General features: G+C 35.2%; 1 protein-coding gene across 8 annotated transcripts in view; it reads left to right on the plus strand.

Annotated features, from left to right (window-relative positions):
* The window catches only part of fam13b (family with sequence similarity 13 member B), a 122,278-nt gene that overhangs the window by 92,183 nt on the left and 13,951 nt on the right, over window positions 1-16,144 (plus strand). For 7 of the 8 annotated variants that reach the window (XM_039773914.1, XM_039773920.1, XM_039773913.1 and 4 more), the window contains 5 exons: window positions 881-1,001; window positions 8,801-8,866; window positions 13,273-13,480; window positions 13,833-13,971; window positions 14,651-14,732. In XM_039773914.1, coding sequence (XP_039629848.1) covers window positions 881-1,001; window positions 8,801-8,866; window positions 13,273-13,480; window positions 13,833-13,971; window positions 14,651-14,732 — 616 coding nt within the window. The remainder of the gene's footprint in view (window positions 1-880; window positions 1,002-8,800; window positions 8,867-13,272; window positions 13,481-13,832; window positions 13,972-14,650; window positions 14,733-16,144) is intronic. The other variant, XM_039773918.1, reaches the window with a different exon arrangement.

Genomic DNA, 16,144 nt, shown 5'->3' on the forward strand with positions numbered 1-16,144 from the left:
TGCACTACTTCTAAAGTAATTGGTTAACATTTCCACTGAGAATACAGTCTATGTTTCTGCATTTAAAATTTTAATATTAAAATCATGCATGTCATACTCTTGTCAGCCCTTTATTCACTCTACTTTTGTCTATTAACCAGCTTACATTAATCATCACTAAACAAGTAGTTAATAAAAGTAGTCCGTTAAAAAGTTAATCAAAATACATACCAGTAAGTTATGAGCTGAAATCTAGAGTATTGATCTTAAAGAGTCTTCTTCACTGTTTTGATGAATGTGTGTTTTTGTTAATTTGGCACTTACGTTGTGTGTTTGTATTGGTATTTTATTTATATGAGTGCAATCACATCAAACTGCATGCAATTTACCCTATTACAGCAATAAAGTGTTTATTTACTTCATGAATGAAAAACTTTCTAAAACATTTGCCATTTCTTATAATCCCAGTCATTTATATAAGTTTAGATGATTTAGTTAATAAATTATTAGTTCTCATATTTGGTCTGCCATATGCAGTGTATTAACTGAATTTTTACTACTTGGCCAACGTAATCAGAAGATATCACTTTTTTGGATTAGATACCCATGCCTAAATGTTACACACAGATAGGCAACATGAAGCACCTAACACAGACTTTTGGGGTACACAACATTAGACATTATCCTTGAGTGCTGCTTACTTCATCTTTGCAAAGATTTAAAAATGAAATCTATACATAAAAATGACAAGGTACAATATTTGAGCTCCCTGATGAAATAAGGATTCAGTGTTAAGTTATTTTTGACAAAACCAGGAAATTATTTTATCATTTTTTCATGATTTTGTTATGAAAAACCAAGGTAAATCTTACATGCTTGTTTGTTTTTGTTGCTTTTATAGAAGTTCATAACAAAAGAATGCGATATAAATGCAAATTCAAAAACTGTGGATTTACTCTGTCAATCACTTGGCACCTCTCATCTGGACCTGCGCAGTGTGTTTGAAGAAGTGACTCAAGAAGGTAAACAAATGCTTTATTTTATAACCTTCATAGTTTATTCTAGGCAATAACAATGTGTAACAATGTTCAACTAATTAATATATATATATATATATATATATATATATATATATATATATATATATGTATATATATATATATATATATTGTGTGTATATGTGTGTATGTATGTGTGTGTGTGTGTATATATATATATATATATATATATATATATATATATATATATATATATAAATATAAATAATTTGAGCATTTTGAATCAACTTAATGTAGGCTGACATAACATTGTTAAATATTTGATCCATCCTTGTGTGTATGTCTGCTTGTCTACCTACAACGGTTTATATGTACTTGATAGACAGCAGTCTGCATGCCTAATGTTTGTAGAAAGCAGCTTTAACTTGTGTTTTAAACGACAATTTCAGTATTTCATTTTAGTATCTATGTGGTTATTATACTATTCATAATACAGAAAAAAATGTTTCTTTAAATAAATTTGTGCACGTTTTTGTAGACATTAGTCTTAATATCAGTGTCAGCATGAAGGATTGAAAGCTTCCGGAACTCTTGGTGAAATGTCTATCAATAAAGTACAGTAGACTCTGATATCCTGTATCTTTAAAATATATCATTGTACGATTTCATGTGTTACTGGATTACAAATAATGTGTTTGTTTTTGGCAAACTTGCTTGACCAAAATTTACATTTTTTTCCACTAAATATCTTAAAGTCTGTAGTCGTGGGGTGTTTTTCCGTGTTGACCATTATGGATACAATGAGAAGTCAAGCCCAATGACACCTTTTATTGGCTAACTGAACAGATTAAAATATGCAAGCTTTTAAGTCAACCCATGCTCTTTGTTAACGCATTCTGTAATTGTAAAGTTTTCGATTACAAACTGCCTAAAGAAGGGACCTGAGTTGCATTTTGCCAGGCTTCTCATTGTATCTTAAGTCAGAAACTCAGAATTGCTGCATACACAATGCAAAGTGTTTGCTTAAGCATTCAGACCCCATGCAATGATATTTGGTTGAGCCGCTTTTTGCAATAATAAAAGCTTCATGTCATTTTGGGTATGTGCTCTTCAGCTTTGTTTACTTGTTAGAAGTGGTTTTGTCCATGTAGTACCTTCAGGTTTCTAGCAGTTGCTCCTATCATACTTCACTTGTGGAATAGTGTTTTCCTGAGATATGTGCATTTTTATGTTTAAATTTGATGTTTTAGTCAAAAGCTGAGTTTCGTTTTCATCATAATACAAGGTCCTTTCCCAAAACTTAACTGGTTCACTGCTGTGTTTTCAGCCAGAGAGACCTTAAGACAATTCTTTTGGGGTAACTGTTTTTTCCTCCATTGTTAGGCAGAGTTCTTGGAAGAGTCAACTAATGCACCATCTCTGCACTGTCAGCCACTGCATGCTATAGGTCTTTCATGGGCTGTCAGTGACTTCACTGTCATGTTTCTTTATTGTTTGATAAAGAAATTTGATATCTTTTTCTAGACAGTATGTGTGCCTTGTCTTGAAGCTCCTACATTATAAGTATTGAGTCAGTAATTCACAGATTAAGGTGCACTACAAATCCTGAACACTAGAATTACCAGAGCCTACGAAAAAACTCGTAGATCCGTTCCACCTTAAAACGCTTCTCGCCTCTCCGTCTGCGTCTTTTGTCCTTTCAATGTGTTGATAAGCAGCAAGCAGTCTGCTATCACATCCCCCACTGGCACACAGTTTTCTCGGCTCAAGTCTGTTTACCTGTGTGTCAGTTGCTTAGCATTGTATAGAGTGAGATGTCAAGCAAAATGACACCTTTTATAAATACTATATCGTTATTTGGAACACTTGCATTTCATGTGTGTTCCGTATCTACAACGATCTATGTAAACACATCGTTAAAACAGAAACGTTTTTAATGTTTAAGTAATAATTGACAAAATGTAGACATGAAGTGTATAATGTGTGAAGCCTGAATTCCAAATATCAAGGAAACACTTTCACAAAAGATACAAGTATAACAGAACAAATGCGCGTTTTTCCAAGACTGTAACAGAAGAAAAAGAAATCGGGTTAATGTCGCGTTTTGTCCTGACTTCTTATACACTTATACACTTACACTTATACACTTCATGTCTACGTTTTTTCAACTACAGTGGAACCTCGAGATACGAGTTTAATTCGTTCCAGCACTGAGCTTGTATAGCGAATTTCTCATATCTAGAACAAACTTCCCCATTGAAAATAATGGAAATCCAGTTAATCTGTTCCTCACCCCCAAAAATATCAACATAAAAATCAATTTTCCTAACAAATAACACTGATAAATAATATATACAAGTGGAACCTCGGTTTGTAAGTAACTTGGGGTGCTGTCACACCTGTAGTTCGATTGCTTTATTCCGCACCAGTCAGAAAAATGTTACAATGTAGTAAACAGATGTGGGTATGGGTTGCTTTCACATATGCCGAGTTCTAAACAAACCAAAATAGACCGCGAAGCCCATAGGCACCAGGGAAACTTGTCTTTCTCTTTTCCAGAGCTTCCCGTCTTGCTAAGTGCATCACGCACTTCTATATACTTCGCCCAAAGTTTTTGTCTTAATACGGCATTGTTCAACTGTCCGAGGATAGACTTTCTCCCTTAGCTGCTTACTGAACAGCGCGCAAATGCAGCTGTTTTTATGTGTCGTGGACAGTTGCTTTTGGATATGCTCATCCGACCATAGATCTATGAGGCACTTAATTTCTTCGGCACGCGAGTCGATAGCTTGAAAAATTTAATGGAGTCAACAGGAAGTGAAAAGAATTTTACCCACAACCCGTATCTCTTATACCCAAAGTGCATTAAACTATACCATTTCGTCAGATTTGGTTTGGTTGCTTTCACACCAGACGAACCGTACCAAAGTAGAGCGGATAAAGCGGTCCGAGACCACCCTTCAGGCAGGTCTCGGATCGCTTGATTTGCGCGCACAAAGTACCGAGATTGCATTCACATCAACGCAAAGGACCGAACCAAGGGACCAAACACGTTTGGTGCGCACCAAATGCTGTAGGTGTGAAAGCACCCTTGGTTTCCGAGTGTTTTGCAAAACGATCTAAATTTTTTAATCAATTTTGACTTGATAAAACGAGCAATGTCTTGCAATATAAGTAGTATGGATACACTTTGTCTGCTGAGCATCATGTGAGCATAACTGAGCTGATGGTTCTCTCTCGTGCGCATCTCTCTCTCCTTATCTCTCTCACTCGCGCGCGCGTCTCTCTCTCTCTCTCTCTCTTGAGGGCAATCGTCTACTATTCTCCGTCTGCGATATTTTTGGATACGCTTATACAGCGAACTGCTACAGCAAAACAATGAAATCACAAGCGCACAAACACGTAGATGCTCACGCTACGGGAGAACAAGGAACACTGAGTGAGGTAACGGGCTGGCAGCGTCAGCTTGGGTGAATCCCCAAGTCGAGGCGGATCAGGAAACGCGTCACTCATAACCACAGCCTGGCTCGTGGCTCAATACGCGAGCCAATGCTCGTATTTAGATCCGAATTTTTCGCTCATATTTTCCTCTTATCTTGAATTTCTTGTATACAGAGGTGATCGTATCTAGAGGTTCCACTGTATTAATAAAACATGAAAAATGTTTCAGTTTTTTACGATGTGTTTACTGTGCATAGATCATTGTAGACACAGAACACACATGAAATGCAGGCGTTACAAATAACGATATAGTATTTATAAAAGGTGTCATTTTGCTCGACTTCTCACTCTATACAACTCCAAGCAACTGACACATAGATAAATAGACTTGAGCTGAGAAAACTGTGTGCCAGTGGGGGATGTGATAGCAGACTGCTTGCTGTTTGCTGCTTATCAACACATTTAAAGGACAAAAGACGCTGACAAAGAGGTGAGAAGCGTTTTAAGGTGGGACGGATCTAAGAGTTTTTTCGTAGGCTCTGTTAATTCTAGTGTTAGTACAAATTTAGACTTCTTTCCTAATCAATGAATTTTTTTTACTTTTACATCTGACTTCTTTTACATGTTCATTAGTTGTCAGATTCACAGCGTGAAAAGTGATTCCTAAACTGACATGGAGTGTTTATCCAGAAAATATAAATTGACTTTCAATGATGCACAAATTTAGGTCAGTGCACGGCACTTCTATCCTAATTGTGTGTTTATATACCATGCAATCTTTAAAATTTGTAGTTTTTCTATACTTATTGAAGAACAATATTAAAAATAAAAATGAACTAACTTAACTTAATGCTTGCTATGCAGATTTTTTTCCCAGATATTAAATCCTGCTAGAGTATAGGGGTCTGAATATTAATAAATGCAGCATATTCCAGATTTTGACACATAACTAATTTTGTCTTGAAATTTAATCCAGACAGTATTCAAAAATGAAAGTTGATTGTGCACCAAGCAAATTGTACATTTTCAAGTTTATAGTCAATGTACATCTTGCTTATCAAGTATGTAATGCATCTTCATATCCAGCATCTCTTTAGTTCAGCATATTGAGAATTTGGAAATAGCCTTGGTTTTGTTATATGCTGTTATATGTATAATTTTGGTTCCCAATTTATTGTATTACCAGTAACTTGAGATGCTTGGACACTCATTTCATGTTAGGATACTTATTGAATATTGAACTCTGCTACTAGACACTAACAGCCTCATGTATAAACGGTATGTATGCCAGTTTCCATGCACACTTCAAGATGTATAAAAACTAAGCTTTGCATAAAGCCACGCACATTTTCTCGGCAGCCTCACACCATGCGTACACACTTGTTGGCTCGGTTTTGCAAATGGGTGGCACACACTGTCAAAGCAGTGCTACTATTTCTGTGCAGTTTCCCTTTCTGTTTCATGTTCGCATCCATGACAGGTTTATCAAATACACTGAGATTAATTGCATATTGCTTACAAATTTAATTGACTTGATTGTAATCATTCCATAACAATATAATGGTGCATGGAATGGCCAGACTGTTCCAACTACCATAGTTGCTTTAGCTTTGTTAGAAGACATTGCAAATGGAAGAATTCAAAGAGAGTGCGCGTTTATAGGTGATGATGACTGGCTTCTAAGCTGATTTTGATTTCCAAGAGCTATCCTTTTGAAGCTATGTGCTGAACTGGCACCAGCTTTACAGAGGCAGACTTTCAGGAATTGTGTTTAACCTTCTCCTTTGCAAATTCTGTCCACTCTTGGGTTTATAGCCACAGGTGCTTTTCAACGTCCTCTTGTTGACCGATTGGGTATTTCACGATCGTGAGTGAGTCATGCCATACCAGCTGTATGGAGTGGTATTATCCGAATGTCATATAGATATATCATTTTTCTTTACACTGTGGTTGGACCAGCAAACATCAAAGAGTAATTTGCAGCAATGCCGGCTTTTCCAAATGTAATCTGAGCGGTCAACTGCACGTTCATTGCTATTGCAATGGCTCCAAACAAGTTACATCAGCCAGGGATAAATCACCAAAAGAAGTAGCTGGCATTACATCATTTATAGCAGAAGTGCCAATAAGAATGGCAACTCCTCTCAGTTACTGGTGCTTTTTCCAACTAGAGTGGCAAAAGGCATGCAGTCTTTTTAAGGATAGTGAGTCACCTCAAAGAGCCATGTTAAGTCCAGAGCATCTATCCGTTTTTGGCACTTGTCACCGACACAACACTACAAAGGCGCCTTCAGAGAGTGAATTTGCTTATTTAAATAGAAAGCATTTACACTCTATTAATGTGCTGCTCTATAGTGCACAGTAAGTGTGTTGCATTGCGCAAGCATGTGGTGTGCTGCATAATGTGGCACACAATCATGGCTTGCCTGTATCCGAAGAAATGCGCTATGATGAACCTGACCCGGAACCACCAAATGATCAGCCAAATTGGAGTGCGTTACAAATTAATTAGAATTTTATTAGCCGAATGTAAAAACAGGCAATCAGATGCAGCATTTATTTTTTAACTTGTGGTCAGTATCACATAGTACAGCCCTTATATTTCATAGTTAATCCACTATTGCATTTTGTAACTCCAGAACAACGTCCTTCGGCACACGGCCAGATGGTTGGTTGCCCAGCAGTTTCTGAGGCAGAGGTGTATGTGCAGCCAGAGCCCAAAGAAGCACCATCATCGTGTTCTCAGCATGTGGGTCAGCTTTTGTAATGTTGTCTGAAATGGAATAAACAGACAGTGGGCTGTGACTTGATATCTGACAACTTTTTTTTTATTTCGGGCATTGTGCAACTTTTTGAATTTGAACTTTCAAGTGTCTCTGCATCTCTATTATTCCATCAATTTTCTTTTGTTGGTTATACCACTGCTTGAGCCAACAAATAATAAATTTTTCCTTGCCTCCTCTTCACATTTGCTGAAACTCTTCTTTTTTTTCCATGTGTTTTGCATTGTCTTTTAACAAAACACTGAACAGAAGGGGCTATTTATACTGATTTGCATATTGAAATATGTGAAATTCAGGGAGGACTGGGGGGGCAGCTGGAGGTGCGTGAATGTGCGTTAAAATTCAAATTGTTTGAGATTAATAAAAGGAAGGTGCATGAAACTTCGCTTACGCAGTTTTATGGATCTGAATTTTTCTGGCTGTACGCATATTTCCAGTTTTGCCCTTATCCCAAGTTTTGACATTATTAATGTTTAATGGCATTTATATAAAATCAGCTGACCAATTTAATGGACAATTGCCAATGTCAGAGTAGTTGCCTTTTAGAACTTTTTTTTAAAATGTTCTTTATTTATCCCAAAGTGTGTAAAAGCAAATTCAACAGTTTGCATGTAGAATAAGCATTGCATTGTATGTTTCCTGATTGTAAACTTATTTGAAAGGACTTCTCTCTGTAATTTCAGAGATAACAATAATTATGTTTGTTTATAAAGTAATCCAGCAATTTGAATTTGGAATTCTCAGTGCTGAATACTAAAAACCATTCAGAATTTATTGTACTTATTGACTAAAAAAGCTAATAAAAACAAACCTCGATCCACCACGTTTTGTTCTGTGTAGTGTTTTCAATGTCAAAGTTTATTTCAAGGTGCTTTACAAAAGCAGTGATTCATTTTTTTTAGTAGAATTTCATATGTAACAGTTTAGGTACATCTTTGATGTGTTGATGGCATTTTGACCCTAATTCCTGATTCTTATGATATTTATGCTTTCTGTCATAACAAATTTGAATAACATGAAGAAAAATAATGCAATGTATGCTTTTTATTTTTCTGTTACGCTAATATGACATTTGTTTTTTAACATACTATTTGCTTATATTGGCATTTTACAATTGACCATGAATGTGGTAGGGAGATTTCTTAGCTAACATATTTCAGTCCTGTAATTACTGAACATTCTTAAATACTATGTGTGGCCTACCATCAGTTCATTATTAACTGCATTAGAAAAGTAAAGTCGTATCAGCAGAGATAATAGGAAGAGGTGGCTTTATTGTTATCATTATTCTGTTTTTGTTGTGTTTACAAAGATTTAGTACATTTTGGAATTTAGTCTGATCCAAACAGTTATATAGAATTTATAATTCAGTAAACTTACAATGACCTTTATAAACTGCTGTATTTAGTTACTTTATAGCTAAATGCTTTTCATTTTGGCAATGTCTAACTTTTCCCATTCTCACTGTGGTGAAAAAGACCTAGCAGCTTTTTTGTCCCAGCTGTGTTCTGCCTTTGTTTTCAGTAAATGTTGAGTTTCTTTTGATTGTGATGTCTGCTCACTGCAGTATTTTCTACCATTTTTCTCCCGTTCTGTCAGCGCCATGTTCAATCACTTTCCCCCTCATTGACTTCAAATCAATGCACCTGCAGAAGGATGGGGAAGGTAAGTACACTCTGCCATCCACCCACACCTCAATAAAACGTTCCCCTATTTCTGTATTATTAATTACTGCGTGTTGTAGAACCATCTCACCAAATTCTTTGTTTGTGTCTGATTTTGGTTTGCCATAGTGCCCAGTGGATATCTGAATCCTGTCTTGTGCTTCTCCTGTTTCATGTGCCAAGTAGTGTGGGTGCTGTATTTTAGAAAGTAAAGAAGTAAAGCTTTCAATAGTATATTTATAGTAATGTGAATGAATATGTGTTTCTTTAACTAAATCACCTTACAAAAATAAAGAATGAACTGTAAAATAAACATATGAACATTTATTCACATTTGATTAAAAACAGTATGTTTGTATATTGTATATACACAGGCTAAAATACAATATTTATTCTTCAAATAAAAACATGTATCAGGAATTTCAGTTGAGACAGTAAGAAATTCTGTTTTTATTTTTTAAATTACAAAAGGAACATTTTGATATGATGTTCCAAAAATAATAATAATTTCTGTGTGTCTAGATGTCTGTATCCTCGATTAAAAAGGTTGGCTTTTATCAATTTTCTGCCCAGGCAGTTTCTTATATTCACACACAGAGATGATTAGATCTTTGAGCAGTTCTGATTATGTTCTTATGTCATATAAAGTGACAAGGATTTTTGTTTCAAGTCCATTCATGTCTTCAAAAAATAAAACATGAAAGAGATAAATAACTGTATGTGTCAGTGTAGTACACAAAGAGGGAAAAACTATCATCACAAAAATAACAGGACTTTATTTTCCCACTGTTTAAAACTTTTAAAAGCTAGCTGAATTTACCCCTTGAGACAAATTAAGTTCTGTGTGTCTGTCTGTCTATCTTAAATAAGACTATCCCTTCCACATAAATTAGTGTTTTGTTTTTTTAAGCACTTGGTCATATGAATACACTTGCGACGCTTTCAAAGTTAATCTCAGTAAAACTGCTGGTACCTATTCATTCATGTTATTTGAGCATAACACAACTTGTTGACGTACGGCTTAAACTTTATGTGCTGCAGAAAACGCTCATTTTACTCACTAGTTTCAACCAAGATAAATAATTCAAAATTCCACAGGACCTATAAATGTGAAATATAGCTTTGATATTCTTGGCCAAAGAAAGATTGGTTTTAGTTTTTACAGAACAAAGTATGTTCAGACATGTCTTTAGGATGGTTTAAGCACAATAAACTGGTTCTAGTGGACGTCTTTTACCTTATATTTTTAATACGAAGAATACGAATTGTTATAATGAACAATTAAAATAGTTGCTGCACACTGTTACAGAAAAACATATGGACACGGCACCATTTAGACTATGTTGTGAGTAATGTTTAAAAAAGGGAAAAAAAAGAGTATATGGGCCCAGTATATAAGGAATGAACTTCAAGGTTTTCTGCTGAATGATCGCCCACAGGTATTTTTAGGATGCAGTTTGATTTTTAAAAAAATTAATCGCAAGTCATGGTGTGATTAAAAAGTTTTAATTGAAATTAACTGCATATTATTCTCAATTTATCGCATTTCTTTCAAGCATATTAATATTTCTCTATAAGCCAGAAATAATTATGTTAATTTTGATTCAGAACAGGTTTAATTCTAACTTCCCTGTGCATGCTCAACTATTCCAGTTTAATGAACAGTTTTGTATAACAGAAACAATACCCAATGACCACCAAATACCCCGACATACACACAAACCCCATGGGGTTTGCTATAATATTTGGGGAAACCGATGGATTGAACTGCTATGTTACAAGACAACATTCCAAAAACACCAACAATCACACAAACAAATAATGAAAAACAAACATCAAATCCTGGTTCAGCTTTTGTGCAAAATCAGCACTGTTAGAGCTCAGGTTATGCTTAACTGTGTGATACACACAAGTCAGCTCTGCTGCTGTCACCAGGAGAGAAGAAGTTGTTAATTGGATTAAAAATGTGTATAGAATTTGGCTTTTAAATAGCAAAAAATAGAGTATGCATCTGATAGGTTTATTTATTTAGATGTTTTACTTTGCACACTTTCATATAATGTATCATTTATGAATTATAAAACAAGTCTGGCTATCATCTTTAGCTGAAATAGATGGAAATATTAGCATGATCGATTTGTACTGATTATTGCTTATTTATTGAAGTAGGCTACAGGAGGTAACATACAATTAACTATACTTTGGGGAAGTCTGACTGAGATATAAGGAATCAAGAGATTCACTATGTGTCATATGCTCTTTAGCTGCTCAGACATGGGCAGCACCTGTACCGTGCTGTTTCGGGTCAAATATCCCTCTATGGGCACCCAAAAAAAGTCCACGGCAAAGATATTTGCCTCGAGGGACAAGGCTGACCCACTAACGTTCGGACCTGTGCCTCAACAGACTCTTATATTTCACTGGCAGACTTATAATATTAATAAACATTACGGCATTTTATGGATGTTCCACTACACTGTGCAATATGACTTTTTTTCTGTTTGTATGTGTGAAAGCAGCAAAATGGCAAGGATGACGCTAACATGCAGTCTCACTCCGTGTGCTTTGCTTGATTGTCTGCAATCTTGGCATGACGTAAAAATAAAACTCATTCACTCCACTTGTATAACTGCTTTGATTTTAATTGTTCTCGTGCTGTTCTCTATATTTCAAAGAGTTAGTAAATATGAAACAAAAATAAGGAATAATCCCATATCGTGAGGGCTGAGTGGCAACTGGTGTCTGTGTGTGGTTGTACATCTTTATCGAGAAGTAACATAGAACATGATCATGCACAGGTGACCTGCTACTTAGACTTCGATTCATTTCATCGTGCTTCATAACGTGTGAAACCCGGTCAAATGTATCCACATTAAATGAACACATTTAGGGGTTGTATTAAAAAATGTTACCCCTGAAATTTTAAATGCATTAGTCACACGCCATAACAGTGATTATTCAGCTGCTGTAATTATTACTGATCATATTATTTTTGTAGATCCTGTATAAGAGCAAACACATTAAAAATTGTAAACATTCAGATAACTGACATGGGCCCTTACAAACAATATGAAAGCTTCAGCTTGTTTCTTCCGAGAGTAGCTCCCTAGTCATTTCCATAAAGCTTTGCATGTAGTTATACCTACATAATAATACTTTTTTTTCCATCTTGATTTAAAATGTATTAAAGTGATATATTGTGCAGCACAGCCAAAAAGGTTAGCATAAGTCTTCATTTTTATATGTGTGTACGTGAGTAATTCTAACAGTATGGGGTTACATCCACATGTGCACACATAAAAAACGAAACATTTATATGCTTATCACAGTATGAGGTAAAAGAATTAAATTTAAAAAAATCTTTATTAAGATTACTTGAAGTATATGTAACTAGCTGTTCATGGTAAACCTCTTTGGTATGACAGAAAATGTTATTTAACCTTTCAGTGCTTCAGTTATATTAAACGTTTTTGTGTATGAGCATGTGCTATTGTGAAGTATAAAGTAAAGTTTCAGACAACTATTTTTACAACTGAGCTCATGATATAATTTTCTGTGACTAAATACACCAAATAACCTTCAAATTCAAAAGTATAGAAGAATAGTTAGGCTATAAGATGCATACAAAAACTAATTAATTAAAATTTAAAAGGTTTATAATCACACATTGGCATGTAAAGCCAAGTGAAAAGACAGGCAAGTATTATGGAAAATCTGTGTATTTAAATGTAGCCAAAAACTAAAATATGTGAAAAATGCTTCAAGAAAATGACATATGGGTATTAATTGATTATTATTCTAATACTCAGTTAAATGTGTTACCAATTAAATATTATACATTTAACCAGTTGTATCCATGCATTATCTGAACCTTCTTACTGTTTTAGAGTCATATATGTCCAGAGGTTATCTTAATAGTTCTTTAAATTTATACTTTATACATTGCAATTCTCCCCATTTTTGGCATGAAAAATAAAAAGATGCCTTCAGCATTAGTTATTTGATTTTAGTGTACAGTTTTTATATAATTTAAAATGACACTGAATCGAGTTATCCACCAAAATGCATTGCGCTGTTTTCCAGCCAAGGTGTTAATGTGCAATATTCATTTCTGCTTACGTTGGCAGTGTACAGATTTCACATTCTAATTACAGTAGGTAGCTGGCAGCACCTCAACAATCATTTCTCATTTAGTCCACTGATTCACGTGGGTGCTATTCTGCTAAAAACTCATCATTGTAGTTTTAGCCATTAACTTTCAGCATTCAGTTGTGATAATTCTGTATTATCTAAATGCACTTTTTCTTCATCTAGGCTTTGTAGTACAATTTTTGTGTATGAACTAATTTCTTTTATTGTGAGAATAGTGCATTTATAATAGAGGCCATATCCTTTATTTTGCTACAGACCCTGTGCCTGCATTCAAGTCCTGGCAGGAGGACACAGAGTCTGGAGAGGCTCAGCTCTCTCCGCTGGCAGGACGCATTGTTCACCATCCTTTAGAAGATGATAGCCATCCCCTTCTTGCACGCAGATTCCTTGAATTTGGACACAGTCAGCGTTTTCTCCAGGATCAGGATACAAATTTTCCCGTGAAATCACCACCACTTGGCAGGTGCGTAGTATAATTTTTTTTATTCCTCCTTTACATCTGTTAGGAATTGTATGCAAATCATGTTTTCTTCTGATTTATGGTGGAAGCAGCATATACTGAAATGTTATCTCATACTTAAGTTTGAACAACTGCACAAATCAAAATGAGACACTGGACAAGTACATCAAATACTTCTGTTCTTTATAAAACTTGAAATACAGTTAAATTATTTTTGATTCTGACTAAAATGACCACACTCAAAAACTTGGCAATGTATTATTAAGGCATCAGTTTTGATCAGAGTTTAATATTAAATTTATAACAGGTAATCTGGCGTATAGTCTCACACATGACCTCTTTTGTCTGTTTCCAGACCTCGTCGAGCCTCATTCAGTTCCAAAGAAGAAGGAAGGGGAGATGCTGTTCCTGTTCAGGTTTCTAAGAAAGTTCAGAGCCTCAAAAAGAAGATCAAACAGTTTGAGGAACAGTTTGAGAAAGACCATAACTATAAAGTGAGTTTAGGTGTTCACTGCTACTTTAATTATCATGATAATACATCTATAATGATACATATGTTGACACTGACATGTTTGTATATATTGTGTTACAGGCCTCATAAGCTAACCAGAAAGCTATAAACTAATTCTATACAGAAATTGCATCCATTGTCAACTGCAATGTATATGTAAGAATCTGTTTATATACAGTATAGTCTGATGTAAAATATATTTAATGTTGCTACGTTATTCAGATCACTGAAATCCTTGATTCTTACTTACAGAGTAGTCACTGGGTCTTGTGAGACCCTATGCTCCTTCTCAACCACTCGAGTCTGCTGCGGAAAGGTATCTGATGATGCCACCTTTGTGTTGCATCAAACCTCAATCCAGACTCTTAATGTAGCTTCTAGCTTAACGGGCAGCTCACATCCATCTGAAGGTCATTGTGCTTAAGAAGCATTTGACGAAGTCTGTCTAAGTGCTATTAGCTGTTAGGTTTTTGTAACTGGTTTGTATTTTGTTCTGAGCTCTTCATGTGTGATGGTCAATTTTATACCTGTGTCCTGTTACACTTCTTCATAAACAGTTCCCCAAACCAATGTTTATTGGATTGTGTCGACCTCTTTTTTTTAAGTTTGTTTGGATAAAACTCTCTACTAAGCAAATACTTCTAAATCTTCTTGCCTTGTAGCCTTCACACAGTGATAAGGCAGCTAACCCAAAGGTGTTGAAGTGGATGACAGAGCTCACAAAGTTACGTAAACAAATCAAAGGTAATCATTCTCTTAACTCATATATTTTCCAAGGTTTTTGTGATATCTTTGTTTGGAATATGAATGGATTACACCTTTTTATGTAAGGCAGAACTAGGGATGCTAGTAAATTCTTTATTTTCTAAGCTGAGTGTAATATTGCTTTAAACAATAAAGCATGATCTCTTTATAAAATTAAGGCTAGCAATGTGTTATAGGTGTTGGTTTGTTAAAGTCTACAACCCTTTTAATTGAAATATTTTTTTAAATATTTATCTTTCAAGACTTGTGGTGTATCGCTGTCAAAGCCCTTTATTCTGCCCCAGCCTTGGGCACGTTATGTGTGAGCTTTGGTCAAAGGTTTGCATCTTGTTTATACCACATTGCTGCTCAAATATTTAACCATAGCTCAGCATGCTAAGCTGGTTGAGAGTTACATTAATACATGTCTTTGAGATTCTTAACTTTTTAGCTGTCCTTTGCAAATTTAATTGTTTTGATTTTTTTTGTAAATTAAATTAGGACATTTTTGGTTAAAGAGTTTTTGTTGGTTTGTTTTTTTGTTTTTCTTTTTTCTGGCTGAGCAAGATAAGACTCCAGCAATGCAGCATAAGTCATTGCGATACTTTGTTAAGCACTTGTGTCCCACTGGGTGTTACCCCAGCCAGGTCTGTCAGAGGCTTATGGATTATTGTGATCCCAAAACTTTCTGATAAAGATGAAGAGAATTAATTCCAGTAAATTCTGGGCCATTACCAAAACAAGTGCCCCTGTGAGCAAGGTGTTTAATGATCACAGTTAGGGTCTTGACCCAGATGCATTTTGGTTAAGTTTTGAGTTAAGTTGCCCCGTGTTTAGCACAAATTATGAAAGTGTATTTTAGTTTTGCACATTATGTGAAAGCAAGGATTGTATTCAGAAATTACATTTATTTTGTCTTGGGGCACCTACACTTCTTGTTAGTACAATTTCACATTGACTTTAGATATTTCATTTTAACATATAAGTCAGTTAACATATGCATTAACTTAATGTCAGTCTTCTATCAAAGACAAACTTTTGTTTTTCCTAATTCTCATCTAAATATTGGCAATATAACATTTTTATGTTCTTGTTTAGAAAGATATTTTTGGAGTCTTGCCAATACAGAACTGTAATCATTAGCTAAGATGCATCAAAGCTCCAAAACCCTGTGCTCCATTCCCAGTCTGGTCAGTACTGAAATGGTAATACAAAATAAAAAATGCATTGTGTGCAAACAAACTATAATACAATTCATTTTCCTGGAGAGAGCTGTGGTAGCAACCAGCTAAGCTGGGCTGACCTGGCCTCTCCATACCCAGCAACTTTCTTCAGTCCCTCCTGAGAAATACCTCAGTACTTCCAAGAAAATCCCAAAGATGTCAGAGATGTTCTCCTAGAACACACCTAAT

This window comes from Polypterus senegalus, chromosome 13 (assembly GCF_016835505.1).
Source record: "Polypterus senegalus isolate Bchr_013 chromosome 13, ASM1683550v1, whole genome shotgun sequence".
In the NCBI taxonomy this organism is placed as follows: Eukaryota; Metazoa; Chordata; class Cladistia; order Polypteriformes; family Polypteridae; genus Polypterus; species Polypterus senegalus.